We start from the raw sequence: 18,537 nt of genomic DNA, 5'->3' as shown, positions 1-18,537 counted from the left end.
TCTGAACTTCTCATAAGGTATCTAATAGGTAACAGCAAAAGTCACATTGATTTGCAGTAAATATTCATTGAGTTATGGTTTTGTGTGAAATTCATGTTTTGTTCTTTGAGCAGTGATTTTGTGTGCAACTGATGCACTAGTAAAATATATACCTAAGTTTTGAAGAAATCATATTTTATTTTTCTAATTACAAAGGGTTCGCTGAATGCACTGATGAAGCTTGAAGGGTTCAGTACATCCAATAAGGTTAAGAACCACTGGTCTAGATACAAATGTCTCAATAAAAAACACCAAATGACAAATTACAATCCAGAGCCAACAATTTTTATTAAAGACGCTTTGCAGCGCTCCAAGCCTTAATGAAAAACAGTTGAACTCAAGACAACCGTCAAGAACCATGGCTACCGCTTTAATCACACAAACCCAAAAGGCTGACACCGGCAACAGAAGAATAGAATGAGCTTAAGTGACCATTTACAAGAATTGGGGGCCATTTTCCTGTGGTAATTCAAGTCAATTTAAATAGTTACAGTAAGAATAAAAGCAAAAGGCAACAGAAATCATAATCCATTTTATAAGCAAGGAAGTCAAATTAAGATGTTCTTTGGTTCCTTTAGCAGCAACTTTTCAATCAATACACCCAGCATTTAATCAAAGTCTGCAGTATGTGTATCATACTGCCCATCAAGGGTCAATTCAAGTTATTATAACACAAATACACCAGAATCAGGCCTACATCTGCCTCAAACACCCAAGATACTTGAGGCTCAGAGAACAGACAACTGGGGGTTTATATCATAATTACATTAAAGAGGAAACGACAGGAATCGTCTCTGGCAGTAACAATCAATGGAGTCCCAGTAGGACGCTGATCATTAAAAAGAGAAGGCTGGAAAAATTGAGTGTATTGTGGCAAAAGGGTGGACTATGATGGTGATAGAGCAAAGTACAGGTATATTTCAGGTAAGATGGATAAGGTGTTGGTTAGAGATGCCAAGAAGGAACAAGATCAAAATCACACAAACGTCTCGGCTTCAATTTAGAAATTGTTAGCATGGTATTTCTGTGATTTGTATTTATGCACATTTATGCCACAGAAAAGTGTAACGAAATGGCGTTTGTGCCAACTGCAGCGGTGGCCAGTTGCTTTAACAAGACAGAAGATGCAAATAAATTGGAAAATACTTTCTGCAGCCTTTTGGGAGAAGAAAAAAATTCTTCCTGAATTCTTATAATTTGGGAGACCAAAGCCAACATGTCATCCACAGAGCAACCTGGCCCCAAATGCTCTCACTTAACACCCAAATGCAGCAAACACCAATACTATTTTAGCCAGGTCTCCTCCAACGATGTTTGTTCCTCATCCCCTGCTAGGAGGTGCTTAGTAGCGGTAGTGGTCTGGTTTGAAGGGTCCTTCAAGGGGCAGACCCAGGTACTTGGCCTGCTTGTCTGTCAGCTTCGTCAGTTTCACACCCAGCTTGTCCAAGTGGGCTGCTGCCACCTCCTCATCCAGCTAAAAGAGTCAGGAGAAAGAGGTTGAGAAATGTGGAAGAATATTTGTATGGAGAGACAGATTTTATTAGACTTTATTTCTAGCTGGAGGAACAGCAGAGCCAAAATATTTATGAAATTAATCTGCTAATTTCCAAGTTTTAATTTCCTTGCATTTGCCACCAGTTTGGCCAGATTTCAGTTTATACTGAAACATGTTTAAACACACTCACCACTATTTAGTCTATTGGTGGAAATTTTAGTACTTTGTTTTAGTAGTGGGCTGAACATTTGGAGTATCCGTGGTAGTATGCATCTTGTTGCAGCTCTTCACACATAGCTACATGACGTTCATTTGAACTGCTATGTCATGAACCTCTAACTGATGTGGTACATTAAAAGCTGGTCAATGCTTCTCAAGGTACTTGTCACCTTACGTACAACCTCACAACGGGGCTCTCTAGACAAAGCTCTGCAAATTCAAAATGGCTTTTTCGCAGCTGTACAACTGCTCTGCACCAACACCTGAGGCGAAAGCATTGCGGAGCGCGGTGTCAAGGTGGCAGCAAGACAGCGATGTAAGTACTGTTTACTTTGTGTCCCGCCCACCAAGCGTGATACACTAGGATGATCAATATGCCGACCGTGTTTCTGTTCGTAGTTTGTAACCGTCCATGTTTTAAGTCATTTCTGCACCGCTGCTAACATCATGCGTTGTTATTCGGCCTTTTTTATATTTGGCATATTCAGTCATGTATGAGTGAGCTGAATGCCAGCTACAGTCTCACTCAGGACGCACAGACACCCATGAGAAAGAGAGAAGGGAGGGATAAGAGTGTGTTGAGATTTGATTCAGATTGCAAGTTTTAGTTATTCTTGTGTTACTCAAATTGCACTAATTTTATATTGATGTAAATATAATAAATATGAAATTATCTATATTAATATCTATTTAAGATGATTTTCTGATGAGCTGCCAAACTTGAGGTTGCACGGTTATTTATTCTGAATATCACATTGCCTTGTATTGCGTAATAAATATAATCTATAGATTAATCTACAAATCAAAAACATAATCTGTAGATTTATCATTAAGAAAATAGTTGTTAGGTGCAGCCCTACACCCTTATAAATGAAATACTGCACCATACTTTGGTGTGATCTTACCTTTTTGGGCAGGAAGTAGACTCCCAGCGGGTATTTCTCTGTGTTCACCCACAGCTCAATCTGAGCCAACACCTGCAGGAAAGGAGTTACAGCTTCAATTAGACAAAAGTTCCAAAAATAGTCGTAATAATAGTGATTTACAAATAGCAATATGGTTATTGTAACATCCGACATCCGAGCATGAGGAGAGTCCACTAGGTGAGGATAGGTGAAGGTGTCTTACTTCAATTCTAATGTTTACATGGTGTTTACATAACGTTTAGGGAAAGAAAAGAGTGATTTAACCTTGACCAAACGTGTTTCAATGATATAGGCTTGGCAACAGATCAGTCAGGCCCTCATCTGCAGTATCAAATTAATACAAGCAGCAGGAAAGGGCTTTGATGTTGTGTTTAGTGATGAAGACTACACCTCATTCGGTTCAGAATGAAGTAGACATATGAAGGCTTCCAGGCAATATTTGGAAAACATGATGTTTTGTCATAATCTACAAAATATGGTGTTGCTCATGACTGAGTAATAAAGAGTAGTATGAAAATGTTATTTCTCACGAACCTGATTGGTGAAGGAGTTGCTCATGACGAAGGAGGGGTGTCCCATAGCACAACCCAGATTGACCAGCCTGCCCTCAGCCAGGACAATGACGTGACGACCGTTCTTCAGGCGGAACCGATCAACCTGAGGAGGAAAGGGAAAGACCATTTTTGAGCGAATATATATATATATAGATAATACTTATTACTGTGTGTGTGTGTGTGTGTGTCTTTACCTGAGGCTTAATGTTGATCTTCTTGGCAGCATTTGCGATGAGCCAGCTCATGTCGATCTCACAGTCAAAGTGCCCAATATTACACACGATGGCATCATCCTTCATCTCCTCAAAGTGACTGATAGGTGGACATAAAGTGAAAGAGACAATGACTTATGTTGTAATGTCAGTCGTAAGGTAGCGTATACACTTGGTACATTTTGATTGGCTGAACACACATGAAATGAGGTGTAGATAGAGCTGGGAAAGATGGGAAAATATTCATTGCTGTGTGATTAGCAACAACTGATCTTAACACAATGATCAACCTAGCCATATGACTGCACTTATCCAGTCACTCTGCATCACACTGAGACCAGCTTAAAGAGGCAGTGTCGGGTGCAGGTTGTTTCAAGTCCAAACACTACTAAAAATAAAAGTGTGAGTTTGGCAGACTTACTGTCCCATGATGATGTTTTCACAGCCAGTGGTGGTGACAAAGATGTTTCCCTCCTTACAGGCCTCATCCATGGTGGTAACCTCATAACCTTCATAGAGACAGCTGGGTTGTTAAACATATACAGCCTTACATGCATGCTGTCAATCTTGATCTTATGTAGTATCATGATTTCTTTCACAGTTGTGTCTGGATGTCACCTACCCTCCATGGCGGCCTGCAGAGCATTGATGGGGTCAATCTCTGTGACAATGACGCGAGCACCGAACCCACGCAGAGCCTGGACACAGCCTTTGCCCACGTCACCATAACCTGCCACCACTGCCACCTTACCGGCAATCATCACATCGGTGGCTCGCTTGATGCCATCGATCAGGCTCTCTCTGCAACCATACAGGTTGTCGAATTTACTCTAGAGGAGAAAGAGAATGTTCATACTATTTAACAGTTCTACTCAGAGAGGAGAGAAGACAATTTAAGCACTTACTCTTCCGGCAATCAGGGTTTAAAAATTTTGGGATTGCAATAACTTTCAATGCATTGTAAAAGACGCTTGCAATGGCCGCCCATGTAGAGCCCAGTTCTGCCTGAGGTCTCCTCCAGTTAAAGAGGAGCTTTCCTTGCCACTGTTGCCGAGTGCTTGCTCGTGGGGGAATGTTGGGCTTCTATTAAATGCTCTGTAGGTGAAGTGCCTCGAGATTACGTTTGTCGTGATTTGGCTCTATATAAATAAAGGATAAATAACTTTTTTTGAATACAAATTACTCTTTTACTACTTTCAAACCATTGTCTGAAAGTATGCTAGTGCAGTGAACACTTGTTATGGGTTGGGCCGATCTCTCGCTCCCCCTCTTCCTGTCTGCTCTCTGTCAGTCACTGGGCAGCTCCTTGTTGTGCCTTGCTTGCGCACTGCACTTTTGTTTATAGTTCTTTATTAGTTAATCTTTAAGCACTTTACCCTTGTGGGTTAATACTTCATCGTCATCTTTTTATTCTTACAACACACACAATCTCAAACAATGGTCTTTTGTTTCTGGTTCTTTTCCCATCAGTTATGTATTGTCAGGGGAAATTTTTTGACCGATTATTTTACAGCCACCTTGCTCTCGTGTATTTTGATTTATTCTCTGTCATCTCTTCTTTATGGCTCTTTTGTTATGTTGAACCATTTCATCCCATTGATGGTCTGGTAACAGTGAGCTCTTCAAAATGGTGTTGGGCTTTGTTGTGGCCCTTTGAGCTGGACTGGTTAGCCCCCCATGGTGGCAAAAACTAATCCTTAATTGTTCCCATTTAATCTAATCATTTAGATCAGATAGGTCACAATTTATGGTGAATCCTTGAGGCTTAGATCAATTATCCACTATCTGAAGGGTCGTGCCCAGAGGACTCACATTCTATTAAAGTTATTATTATATATTTAAAAAAAAAAACTATTTTGATAGCGATGTTTGATAAAAGTGAAAACACCTACAAGTAGTATCAATGACCCCGACTATGACTCCCAGAGGTTAAATCCTGGGAATCCCCACCAGTCTGTCCAAACTGAAGACGCCTCCAGGTGAGAGGTGAAATGTCTTCAAGCATTTATTAGAAAGCCCAGTTGCCTAAGACGTACTTACCTTGGATACCATGACTTTGATGACTTAACCTTCACAGACATCTTATTTTAATATTATTCGATATATAATATTTTATGGAGGCAGAGTAATGCTTTATTTTTGGGTTTATAAATTTAGGCATGGATTCTCCCAAAACAGAAAGGATGTGTTTATGAATCTGTGAAAGTAGGGCATCGCTGAACCTGCACGTTCTAAAACGCAATGCAAACATTTAATGCAAACATTTAATGCAAACATTAATTGCCATGTTGGACGGATCTTATTTTGCAATGTGGTCACATCCCCATATTGCCACTCTAAAGCTAGTCAGGTCTGTATTATAATATTTCATAACAAAGGTGAAAACATTTTTTCTTAAAGCTGGTCTATAATTCATTACCTTGGTGACAGAGTCATTAACATTGATGGCTGGAATCTTCAGGTCGCCCTTCTTCAACATCTTGTACAGGTTGTGGACGCCTGTAGTTGTCTCCTCCGACACCCCACGAACACCTGAAAAACAAAGTCACAAAAATAAAAATACTAATCGACAAACTTGTGCTCAGCAGCAACTTTGCTAGGTCACACCAAGGCTCTCAATTGGTTTTCATAGAGGCTCAAAGTGAATCACAACAAGAAAGAGTCCAACCAAACACCAAGACCAACGAAAACAGACTGTGCCCTCAGAGGATACTCTAATACAAATTCACTTTCTTTTTTTTTTTTTTTTTTTAATGGAACAAAAGGCACCATCAATTCCAATATTTTGTCCCAGTAGAACGCACTTTGTATAAAAGCGTCTGCTAAATGACCGTAATGTAAGTAGAGACCACCACCATTCCCTTTCTGCCGCCTTATGACACAGTACAGCCACAACACCAACAGTCGGGCTGCAACGCCTCAAGGGGCATAAAATCCAATGACAACAGAGTAAGATTATGATGCTTTGTCTTTTCTTTTTTAAGAGAAAATTTAGTATTTCTGTTTGCTGGACATAGTGTTAAGTTAGTAACGAACAGGGTTCACTGTTCATTTAGAAATGATCAGAAAACACCTGAAATGTGTTAAGACTAATAAGACCTGCGAAGGGAAAAACTGACCTTGGCTTTTCTCACACAAACCAATTTAACTTCAGACCCCGAATGACTAAAGATAATTATACGAGAGGCAGGCATTTACATTACATTTGGCAGACGCTTCAATCCAAAGCGACATACATATGAGACCTGATCTTGTCGGGAGAGAACAAGCGTTAGTGCCAAGAAGCTAAAGGTAGTTGTAAAGGTAAAGTTTTCTAGACAGATCTACGTTTCTGTTAGAGCTCATACCTGTATGTTTGATAGCTGTATATGTCTGCGGCAAAGCCTTGAATACATTCTGTTTTGTTTACAGCTGACGGGCTAAAAAGACGCTTTTTCATATTTATCCTCGTCAGTTTCTCCTAAATCAATAATTGAATATGAGCAAGCTGTGTCTTATGCCCCATCAACACAAAGAATCGCTCCATTTCTTTTGCATTATGGTGGCTTTAAGTTATATCGAGAATCTTTCGGTTCAACAGTTGGTTACAGTTTTACGAAAATTAGGCTTATTGGAGTCAAATGACAGGAGAATGAAGTCTATTCTGAATTCAGAAAATGACAACCTCATGTGATAAATGGTGTGTGCGAGTATAAACAAACCAACCTGTCAGCAGCTTGGAGTACTTCTGGTGAATGAGGTTGGTGAGATCGCCTCCATCGTCCAAGATCAGGTTGAGGGGCTGACCGTCTTTGAAGTACAAAGTCTGCTCAATGCACCACACGTACTCCTCATCCGTCTCACCCTTCCATGCATAGACTGGACAGAGAAATGCACAAAAGACGTTATGCCATGTGTATTCGCCATGTTCACTCATATTCAACATCATTTTAGACAAACTAGTTGGTATAGCATTATGTTCACTCATTTTGTTAATTGTGGGTGGTGTGAATCACGCTAAGTCCTTGTGTCAATCAGGATCCCAGTGCAGAGCAGCACCATTCTCTATACGACACACACGCACGCACGAAGGGGCACGAATCCATCAACATGGGCATATAAGAACCACAACATTAAGACATTTTGAGAGAAGCCGTCTTTCTAAATGCATTCAGAAAGGCCTCAACACAATGCCACTACCACTACAAAGACATTACCTTAAACTTGTTTCAGACATGGCAAAGTGTTGGTCCCATTCCGATAAGAAAATAAAGAAATGACTTTCATAGATAAGTTTAAACTGACAACATCCACCATTATTTATTCCAAATTAAATAGGACTGACATTATTTTGGATGTGGTTTATTTAAAATGTAAAAAGCTGCACGGGGGTCTTCAATCTTATGTAGGGGACCTGCTGACTCTCCCACTTCTATCCCTCTTTTGTTAGATAAGCAACCTAATCCAAACAGCTGTGGTTAACAGTGAAACAGGTCGATTACTTTGTGTAATGTTTGGTTAACCATAGTAAATATCATGTTAAAACCGCATATCTGTGGAAAAGCGGTAGAGAGCTCTGTTCTCCAGACTTATGAGGAATAGACTAAATGAATACAGTGTTGTTGTCTGTTTAATGTTTTTTTAAGTGCTGAAAAGGCGGTTTGTGCTGAAGCTACGCTCACTGCACCCAAAATTGTTCCATGAGGACCAACTCATCTGCTGTAAATATGTCTGCTGATAAGTCAAAAAGGAGATTTACATGCTATCCCAATGGGAAACCATTATAAACGTGCAAAGGTCAAATGCAGCATTGACCACTCTTATGACTTGTGGGAAGAAACTCCTTCATGATCCTGCAGGCTCTGGATCTAAACCTCAGTACAGCACAGTTCCAGTAGTGCGCTCAGCTGACTGACCACCACCTGCTATCTGGAGCAGACTAAGGGCTGGTGTTGCCTGTCAGGATGCTCTGAACAGCGCCAACACTCAGCATGACTTTAGTCTGTATTAATGTCTGATTAAGATATCTTTACTTAAGAGTGTTTTTACGTGTATTAAACCAGAGACGGTACCATACAAACACAGACGGTGTTACCTGGGATTCCAGCTTTGGCGATGGCAGCAGCAGCATGATCCTGAGTGGAGAAGATGTTACAGCTGGACCACTGGACCTGGGAAAGGATGTCAGGATGAGGATTAACGGTCTTAAAGTGTTCATTGTTACACTGTACATACTTTGTACATTAGCTAGAACAAATGGCAACCACTAATTCCCCCAGCCTCAACTGTAGCTGAATTAGTTGCCCTTATGTCAAAAGGGTGCAGCATGCAGCTCTTTTGCCCCATCCCAGTGGCTGGCTACCTGTGGCTTTGACAAAGCATAATATAGAACATTTTCACGTCATCATGTATAATGGTCAGAAGTGTACATTCTCCAAATGTAGAAATATGCAGCTTATACACCTAATTAAGAAAATGTTTTAAAATTTTCGTCAACTTTTCCCACAAAAGGAAATCATGTTCACCTCTTTGCTTGCCAGGCGACGCCTGCTCCTACATTGGAAATCCCTCACCCCTCCCTCTATTTCGCAATGGCTTAAGGATACAATGTACTTTCTTAGACTCGAGAAAATAAAATGCACTATGAGGAACAACACTGATAAATTCTATCAGAGATGGCAACCTTTCCTCTCCTATTTCACAGATCTACAGGCTATGCCAGACCAGTGACTGATTACGAGAACACAGATCAGATCCTTTTTATTTTATCATTTTATTTTGCATTTCAGGCAGTCCAGGACGGGGGTGTGTGAATGCGGGGTTGTATGAATGTGGGGTTGGGTGGGGTTTCGGGGCGGGATGCCATCTCTTTGGGGTTTTTTTTCATTTGCTGTTTGTCTCTCCCCTTTCTCTCTCTCTCTATCTATCACAACCTATGATGTGATTTGTTCTAACCTACATTGCTGTTTGACATCATCCTGTAAGTTCTGTATGTACCCTATGACTTCATTGCAAATCCAGCCCACTTGTATTTTTCCTCTCTCTCTCTAAAATGATCTCCAAAATCCCCTTGAACCTGTATGCACAATGTCATGTACAATATCTGCTTCAATAAAAACAAATTGCAAAAAAAAAAAAAAAATTCTGTCAACTGAAATGTGCGTCATAGCCACCGTGTACTGCCCAGTGCATTTCCACTGCGGATGAGAGAAAGAGCGACAGACTCAGAGCAAATGTGCTGTAATTGTATCAAATCTCCTAACTCCACTACGCTGCTGCTGCTTGATGCTCAGGAGATAGCACAGCGCTGAGAGCAGTTGGCAGAGGGTGAATACATGAAAGAGTTGTTCATTTAAATAGCAGAGTATCTATTCTCAGACAAAAACAGATTAAAGATATGCCTCTGCCTGCAAAAGACCGTCAGAAACATGAAACTGCTAACAAACATCACCAGTTGGCAAATCCGACACACCAATTCAGCTCCAGGAGACTCAATTGAGTTTTTTTATCATTATTAAATTATGATTTTAAAATTTGTAACTTGGTAAAGCTGTTTAATGTGCTATCCAATCAAATTCACAGACAACCCGCCCCCTTTTGTCACAAAACAATTATAAGCCAATCAGCTGTCAGTCCAACAAATGACACTGCTGTCAAGTTTGGTTATGTGACACCGTAACATTCGGCTAGCAAGCGCACACTAGATTTGACGATGACCGCCCCAACAAATGCTATTTTCATGAGGAATTAAAAAAAGTACGAATGTGAATGACAAGTGTGTGCGTGTCTCATTTGCGGTGCGAGCGGTGTCTGTGGAGCGCCACTTCACCAAAGCCCACAGCAACTTTTCACGGGACTTTCCGGCTGGCTAGCAGGGTGTGATGTGTCGCTAGCAAACGATGGGAGCCGATCCCCCAACATGCCCACGCGCACACACACACACACACATCTTTAGCTTCCAAACTCCACTGGAATTTATTTCAAAAATTGATATTCATAAAACTGCAACTTGTTATTTAACAAAACCTTTCATCACCTTTACAGTGAAATCGTTAAAAGCCTAACAGTGTGATAATGTGCAACTTTTACTGTGTAACAGCATTTCTGCTTTAAACCAATTTTCTCTCTTGTCCTGCCCTCCCTGCGCCCCCCCCCACACTTTGGGAACCACTGCTTTAGTCATTAACTAGAGCTGGAAATCTCCGGATTGATCCGAGTCCCTCAGCCGCCTCAAATATTACACTGTGCGCTGGTTCTAAGGGTGCTGGTTGCAGGCAGATGTGACCAGTTTTGGTGAGAGATAAAACAGCAGTGGCCTTGAGACATACCGGGGATAATGAGTAAACTGCTCTGTACTTTAGTGCAGTTTAGCAAGGCATTTAATGTGAAACTGCTCCACGTGACTGTTCAGAAAATAGCAGTTACTTTAAGTAGCAATGGCTGCGAGACTGCTACAGTGACTGGAAAAGAGATCAGAAACTGGCCTATGAATGTACAACACACAGCAGAACAACATGTTACAGCAAGTGGTCAAATTAAAGCAAAAGGGCAGAGATCTAAATTATTCAACAGCATGGTAGTTTTGTCATACCAAGTTGTACCTTTGTTCAAGTTAAAATGGCTCACTTGCTCAGCTTTGCCAAATTCTGTGTTTTGCTGAAGCATTGATAAATTGTTGTATTGCTGTGAGAGAAATAGTCTTGCTCCTCATATGACAAAGCACATTTAAACGGTAAAGGGTCCATTACATAGTTTGTCATTTTCATTTCCTTTTCAGTGCTTAGATGTGGAAGGATAACCCAGTCGACCATTCTTGAGGAAAAATTTGAAAGGACTTCCATTTGAAGCCACTTTTACTGGAACTTAAAGGAATCCAGATTCATCACTGTGACCTGAAAGGCAACTTCATCGCAAAGAACAAGACAATGATGTGATATTTTATCTACAAGAATCCTCTACTCTTTTTCTACCATGGTCTTATTTACAGGAAAGTCGCTACTGTATTGGGTTACTCGATACTCCAAAGCGTTAGAAGCAGATGGTACCTCAGCTCCGAGGGCAGTAAGGGTCTCGATGAGTACAGCAGTCTGCAGGGTCATGTGGAGGCAGCCGGCGATGCGGGCGCCTTTCAGCGGCTTGGACTGGCCGTACTTCTCCCTCATTTTCATCAGACCAGGCATCTCATTCTCAGCGATGTCGATGGCCTTACGCCCCCATTCAGCGAGGCTGATGTCAGCTAGGAGAGAAAGCGTTTGTATGTGAGTACCTCCGATTTAACAAATGTTTAACAAAAAAAATTCTATTTTGTTTGTTCTTCCCCCTCCACTCAGATTGTTAGTGGTCTTTCAGCAAGATATTGTCTGGTGTAAAAACCAAAATGTGGTGGCCGACCCAATTGTAAACATGCAGTGAATTACAGTATAGGGGAATAAGGCTTTCACATCATTTTGGACCACTAGCATTAGTGAAATATGGGTATCACTTACATCAGAATTTAACCGAGGGTTAATTTTAACCTGTTTTAAGACTGTGTTAACTTATTGAACTATACCACCCCAACAGTTCGAATCCATCTATTTAACCAGGATGTGGATTTTGCAAATGCATCATCAAATATTTGCATTTGTCACACGAAACAGTTTGTTGAAAGAACAGAACAAACCTACAGTAAGTTCATATCCCCGAGGCCTCTATGTCCCGAGTTACGGGTTACGAAATCCAGGTTCCCGTGTTGCACTGGATTGACTGGTCAGGTGAAGTGCTAATCGTTTCTTTTACAGAAATTCTGGCACAAGTTTGGAGTACGAAGATGCAATAAGTCATTTGCTTATACTTGCATAGAATTAGTGAATTCCGTACATGCAAACATACTTGACTCAGTTCATACAAAAACTTGATTATTCAATTATCCAATTAAGGCAATACATTTTTTCCAAAATGTCATAAAAACACAACATGAGATGAGAATGGATTCAGGTTGATCAGATTGAGGCTCGAGCCACTGTTCTAACCTCGACACTGACTGCACAGTCAGTTAAGGTGCATGTACTTTCACCTCCAGTTATCAGTTAGCAGGACATTGTGCAACTTCTACAGTTACTCACAGAGCCAACCAATATTTTACAGAAAAAAATGACAAATTTACTTTCAATTGGTATGTCCACAATGTAAATGTGGAGTCAACACCAAAATGTTGTTTTTCCCAAAGGTTCCAGGTGCAAATTAGCGGCAACAACACTATTTCCCCCCCTCCCCCCGACTAAATAAAATGTGTTGGTTAATCAGTCATTCCTCTGTACAATTAACTTCTTACTGAATTAAAGTAAAAGGAGCACCATGTTTGTTTGGCTCAAGGAATGGAGATGTATCTGTAAGCGTAAATGATCAACAAAGAATGCAAATAGACACAATCAATCATTAAGAATACTAAAATGCATTTCGTGATATAATCTGAATTTTTAAAATGAAAAGTTCAACAATTTTTCAGTATAGTGTTGGGTTGACTTGTTACAGACTGGCTGTGGTGCATCAGCATAAGGAGATGGACCTCAAACCCTCAGGATGAATTTGGAAAACCGTTTTCTTTTTGCCATCTTATGCTAAGACAAACAAAGGCAATACACAAACAGGTGCAGAAGTAGGGTCAAACACTGACACAAATGAAACGTTTAACTTGTTGCCCTGTAGCAATTTCGTCTCACAGCACAGTGTCTTCCTCCAAGCAGGCACCCAATTGTAAACATGCAGTGAATTACAGTATAGGGGAATAAGGCTTCCACATCATTTTGGACCACTAGCATTAGTGAAATATGGGTATCACTTACATCAGAATTTAACCGAGGGTTCATTTTAACCAAGTATTAAATACATGTATAACCGAACCAGAATATATCAATGTGGACTCCCCGGGGTGAAACTGGAAATTGACATCAACAACGTTAAAATTTAACTCTGCTCTGTTTAAGACCCAGCAGCAATCCAACCCCATAACACTTTGTATCCTTCAACCTGGCCCAGCTAACTTTAAATTAAATTCTTCCTTTGAGAATAGTGTTCTTGTCAGTTTTAAATTTTTGTGAGTGAACACTTATCTAAAAACATGAGAAATGTGTTTTTGTTTGTTTGGTTGAATGGATAAGCAAAAATCGTCATAGTCTTAGAATGTTTGTCAAAAGTAGTGGTTGGAAGTAGTGGAAAAGTCAATTCTTGCAGGTAAAAAATGCTGAGATGTCATTCATACGTCATATGCAATTGAAATGCAACAGTGCATTTATTGTCTGTACTTATGTGGCTTTTACCCAAGCACTGACTTCACCTACATTGACCTCACATTGACCCGGTCATACACTGATGGCAAACGCCACTTCGACAAGCTCCCTATGCGTAGCCAGAGTCCAACTAGGAACCTTCCAATTCCTAGACTGTGTTAACTTATTGAACTATACCACCCCAACAGTCCGAATCCATCTATTTAACCAGGATGTGGATTTTGCAAATGCATCATCAAATATTTGCATTTGTCACAAGAAACAGTTTGTTGAAAGAACAGAACAAACCTACAGTAAGTTCATATCCCCGAGGCCTCTATGTCCCGAGTTACGGGTTACGAAATCCAGGTTCCCGTGTTGCACTGGATTGACTGGTCAGGTGAAGTGCTAATCGTTTCTTTTACAGAAATTCTGGCACAAGTTTGGAGTACGAAGATGCAATAAGTCATTTGCTTATACTTGCATAGAATTAGTGAATTCCGTACATGCAAACATACTTGACTCAGTTCATACAAAAACTTGATTATTCAATTATCCAATTAAGGCAATACATTTTTTGAAAATGTCCTAAAAACACAACATGAGATGAGAATGGATTCGGGTTGATCAGATTGAGGCTCGAGCCACTGTTCTAACCTCGACACTGACTGCACGGAGTCCGTTAAGGTGCATGTACTTTCACCTCCAGTTATCAGGACATTGTGCAACTTCTACAGTTACTCACAGAGCCAACCAATATTTTACAGAAAAAAATGACAAATTTACTTTCAATTGGTATGTCCACAATGTAAATGTGGAGTCAACACCAAAATGTTGTTTTTCCCAAAGGTTCCAGGTGCAAATTAGCGGCAACAACACTATTTCCCCCCCTCCCCCCGACTAAATAAAATGTGTTGGTTAATCAGTCATTCCTCTGTACAATTAACTTTTTACTGAATTAAAGTAAAAGGAGCACCATGTTTGTTTGGCTCAAGGAATGGAGATGTATCTGTAAGCGTAAATGATCAACAAAGAATGCAAATAGACACAATCAATCATTAAGAATACTAAAATGCATTTCATGATATAATCTGAATTTCTGATATGAAAAGTTCAACAATTTTTCAGTATAGTGTTGGGTTGACTTGTTACAGACTGGCTGTGGTGCATCAGCATAAGGAGAAGGACCTCAAACCCTCAGGATGAATTTGGAAAACCGTTTTCTTTTTGCCATCTTATGCTAAGACAAACAAAGGCAATACACAAACAGGTGCAGAAGTAGGGTCAAACACTGACACAAATGAAACGTTTAACTTGTTGCCCTGTAGCAATTTCGTCTCACAGCACAGTGTCTTCCTCCAAGCAGGCCCTGCAGTCTGTACGCAAACCTATGTGGGTTTTCTTTCTTTGGCCAACATGCTACTAATGTTAATACTCGCATTTACAACACAGCGGATCTGATTTCTGGTCACTTTAGAGATCTTGAGCTGTTTCTGCTTCAAGTCCCTAGTTAGGAGGGGTAAGTTAGTTATCACTGATCAAAATGGGGTCATTATAAATGCATATAAATGAAGCCAGATTAGAGAATTAGAATAAAAAAATGTGATTTCATTCTTGATTTATACATGATGTAATTCCTCCAACGGCATTACAAGGGAAAGCAGCAGTTTACCACGTGTAAAAAGTAGCAGACGCCTTCTTTACCTGCTCCCGTCACTCACACAGAAACTGTCGGCATGGTCGCAAAGCATCACGGGAAATGTAGACCACAAATACAAGTTGCCTACCTAGCAACGCTGTCAAGAAACTACAATAACCAGTGGACCTCAGGCGCAAGCGGCTATTCCATCCGTTTCATTCTCACATGGAGGTGCTCAGCATATGCTGTCCGTGCGGAAGACTGACAACTGACAAGCTACAACAAACACAAATAACGAATGCACCAGCTGTTACATTTGAACAAACATCTCGTGTGCACAGTATGTTAGCCACTAAGCCCGATTTTAGTTTAAACCAATTTGATAACATGTATAGGCTTTACTAAACGATTTGCTAGAGGCCCATGCTGGAAAAACTGTTTTCCCGTACGATGCTTACAAGCTAGCCAAAAGAGTGCTATACTTTTCTAAACTTCACGCATAAGTGAAGCCATACAACTAAATATACTTACCAACTTTGAAGGGAAGTTTCTCAGACATGATTGTTTTGTTGCGTAGGGGGCGCGCTGAGTGGTGTGTACAGCAGGAGGAGGGAGGCAGAGAGGGAACGGTAGAAATTAGACGGGTCGGTTTTATCCTGCGGACCCATTGCAGCCTAGTCTACAACAGGGGGCGGTGTCGCCTTCTTGGCTTTCTGGGCCTCTATTGGCTGCGGTAGCTTTCCGCCCCGAGTATGAGTGATATGATTGGCTAAGATTATATGTGGGCGGGTCAGCCGAGAACGGCGACTAGAATGAGACAGCGAATGAGTGAGAGAGAGTTGTGAGGAGAGGACTCCGTTATCCCAAAGCATATGTGTCAAACTAATGGCCCGCGGGCCGCCACATTTTTTGTGGCCGCGGAAGCAAAATAAACGTCAATGCTGCTTACAAGCGTACATTATCCGTAAACTACAATACATTTCCCACAATGCACGTCGATTTTGCGACAAAAATGCAGTATTTACTTTCCGCATCAGCGTCAGATCAGCGTTTTACGACGGTAGTTTTCCAACTGTCGTTCCAAGTGGTGTTGGGAAATAGGCTACCTACAGATTATCCCAAAAACCCTTACTTTTACTTTGAGTTAATTATATATACTACTTTGTATGTGTAGCAATGGACTAGAGTGTGTTTACAGGTGAATGTGTTAATGCACCTGTAAACACCTGTTGTTAACTGCTATCAAACCACCTGTCTAGTTGGATGTATGCCGTCTGCAAGGTTGTGTGCAGCCAATTTGATTTTGTAAAATGCCACAGCTGTCACACATGTTCTTAGAAGCTCACAATTGTTTCCCTTGACTGTAATAAAAAAGTTTTGAACAAAGTTAATAATACTTATAATGAATAACTTGATATTTGTCTGTTTATTTGAAAAGTTTGATCTTTGATTAATGGAGTAATGTGGGGTTCTTAACCTGATAAATCAAAAGGACTTATGTTATAATAACAGAAATAAGTTAACATGTATTTTTACATCTATGCAAATGCATGCAATTTTGTAACTTAAATAAGTAATTATCAAATAAAGACAATTATTTATATATTGAGTTGCATATGTATGAGTAGTTACATTTATACTGTGTTACAGTTACAACCGGCCCTTTGAGGGTAACCATAATGTTGATGTGGGCCAACGTGAAAAGAATACTAAAATGCATTTCATGATATAATCTGAATTTCTGATATGAAAAGTTCAACAATTTTTCAGTATAGTGTTGGGTTGACTTGTTACAGACTGGCTGTGGTGCATCAGCATAAGGAGAAGGACCTCAAACCCTCAGGATGAATTTGGAAAACCGTTTTCTTTTTGCCATCTTTTGCTAAGACAAACAAAGGCAATACACAAACAGGTGCAGAAGTAAAGTCAAACACTGACACAAATGAAACGTTTAACTTGTTGCCCTGTAGCAATTTCGTCTCACAGCACAGTGTCTTCCTCCAAGCAGGCCCTGCAGTCTGTATGCAAACCTATGTGGGTTTTCTTTCTTTGGCCAACATGCTACTAATGTTAATACTCGCATTTACAACACAGCGGATCTGATTTCTGGTCACTTTAGAGATCTTGAGCTGTTTCTGCTTCAAGTCCCTAGTTAGGAGGGGTAAGTTAGTTATCACTGATCAAAATTATAATAATAATGTAAATAATATGTATGAGTAGTTACATTTATACTGTGTTACAGTTACAACCGGCCCTTTGAGGGTAACCATAATGTTGATGTGGGCCAACGTGAAAATGAGTTTGACACCCCTGTCCTAAAAGGCTAAACTAATGAACTAACAACTACTCTGCTCAGTATTATTGTTCCATGTTGGTCTATTCATCATCAAACAATTCTATTCAATGTTTTTCCTTGTACATTTTTTAAATTATTCTTTGTATATTACTCTTTGCCATGAAATCGTAAATCATGTTACACAGCACATTTACATTTTGACATTTTTGCATCACAGTTTATAACCGTTTTAATTAATATTGTAAAGATTGCAGTAATACTATGACACAGCATAATATCATGTGTATGCATGAGTGAAATAGACATAGAAAGACCTTGTTGCTGATGGTGAGACTAATCATTCTCACACATTTTAACCCTTAACAATTTTACATTTTAATATTTAAATGTAACTCAGCCACCTCTGAATGGAATGCAAGGATGGAAGGAATTATTTGACTTAATGTTTAAATCCATTACAAATTGTGTAACAGACAATCGAATATCATACTTCATACAAGGTTTGGTGGGGGCTAACTATTGAGTAATTATTGAAAGTGAGCGGAAGGATTTTAAATTCTATTTTGGACTTGACACGAAGCCAGTGCAGCGAAGCTAAAATGGGAGTAATATGATCTATTTTCCTAGTTTTTGTCAACACATGTGCAGCTGTGTTATGGAACAACTGGAGAGCCTTAAGAGACTTATTAGAGCAGCCTGATAATAATGAATTACAATAATCTAACCTAGAGAAAATAAATGTATGGACACCTTCTTCTGCATCATTCTGTGACAGAATGTGCCTGATTTTTGCAATGTTGCACAAGTGAAAGAACACAGTCCTTGAAGTTTGTTTTATGTGGGAGTTGAATGACAAATCCTGATCAAAGATGACGCCTAGATTCCACACGGTAGCAATAGAGGATTATGCATTCTACTTATCATTAGTCGT

At 40.0% G+C, this 18,537-nt stretch overlaps 1 protein-coding gene and 1 non-coding gene across 2 annotated transcripts; both read right to left on the bottom strand.

Moving 5' to 3' along the window:
- Positions 1-308: 308 nt before the first annotated feature.
- Positions 309-15,999, bottom strand: ahcy (adenosylhomocysteinase). Its single transcript, XM_076156501.1, has 11 exons — positions 15,842-15,999; positions 11,470-11,660; positions 8,520-8,595; positions 7,151-7,303; positions 5,865-5,977; positions 4,068-4,275; positions 3,867-3,954; positions 3,428-3,545; positions 3,214-3,336; positions 2,659-2,730; positions 309-1,513 (listed from the first exon to the last, which is right to left on the bottom strand). Exons 1-11 carry the CDS (start codon positions 15,867-15,869, stop codon positions 1,382-1,384), a joined length of 1,302 nt encoding a protein of 433 aa, XP_076012616.1. The 5' UTR covers positions 15,870-15,999; the 3' UTR covers positions 309-1,381.
- LOC143005581 (small nucleolar RNA SNORA17) lies at positions 6,271-6,376 on the bottom strand. Its single transcript, XR_012964076.1, has one exon. It is a non-coding gene; the product is annotated as a small nucleolar RNA SNORA17 (small nucleolar RNA).
- Positions 16,000-18,537: the final 2,538 nt, after the last annotated feature.

Source organism: Genypterus blacodes, unplaced genomic scaffold (assembly GCF_046128005.1).
Source record: "Genypterus blacodes isolate CSIRO-AG114 ecotype Tasmania unplaced genomic scaffold, CSIRO-AGI_Gbla_v1 ptg000070l_1, whole genome shotgun sequence".
Taxonomy (NCBI): Eukaryota; Metazoa; Chordata; class Actinopteri; order Ophidiiformes; family Ophidiidae; genus Genypterus; species Genypterus blacodes.
This window is presented reverse-complemented; position numbering and strand designations above follow the sequence as displayed.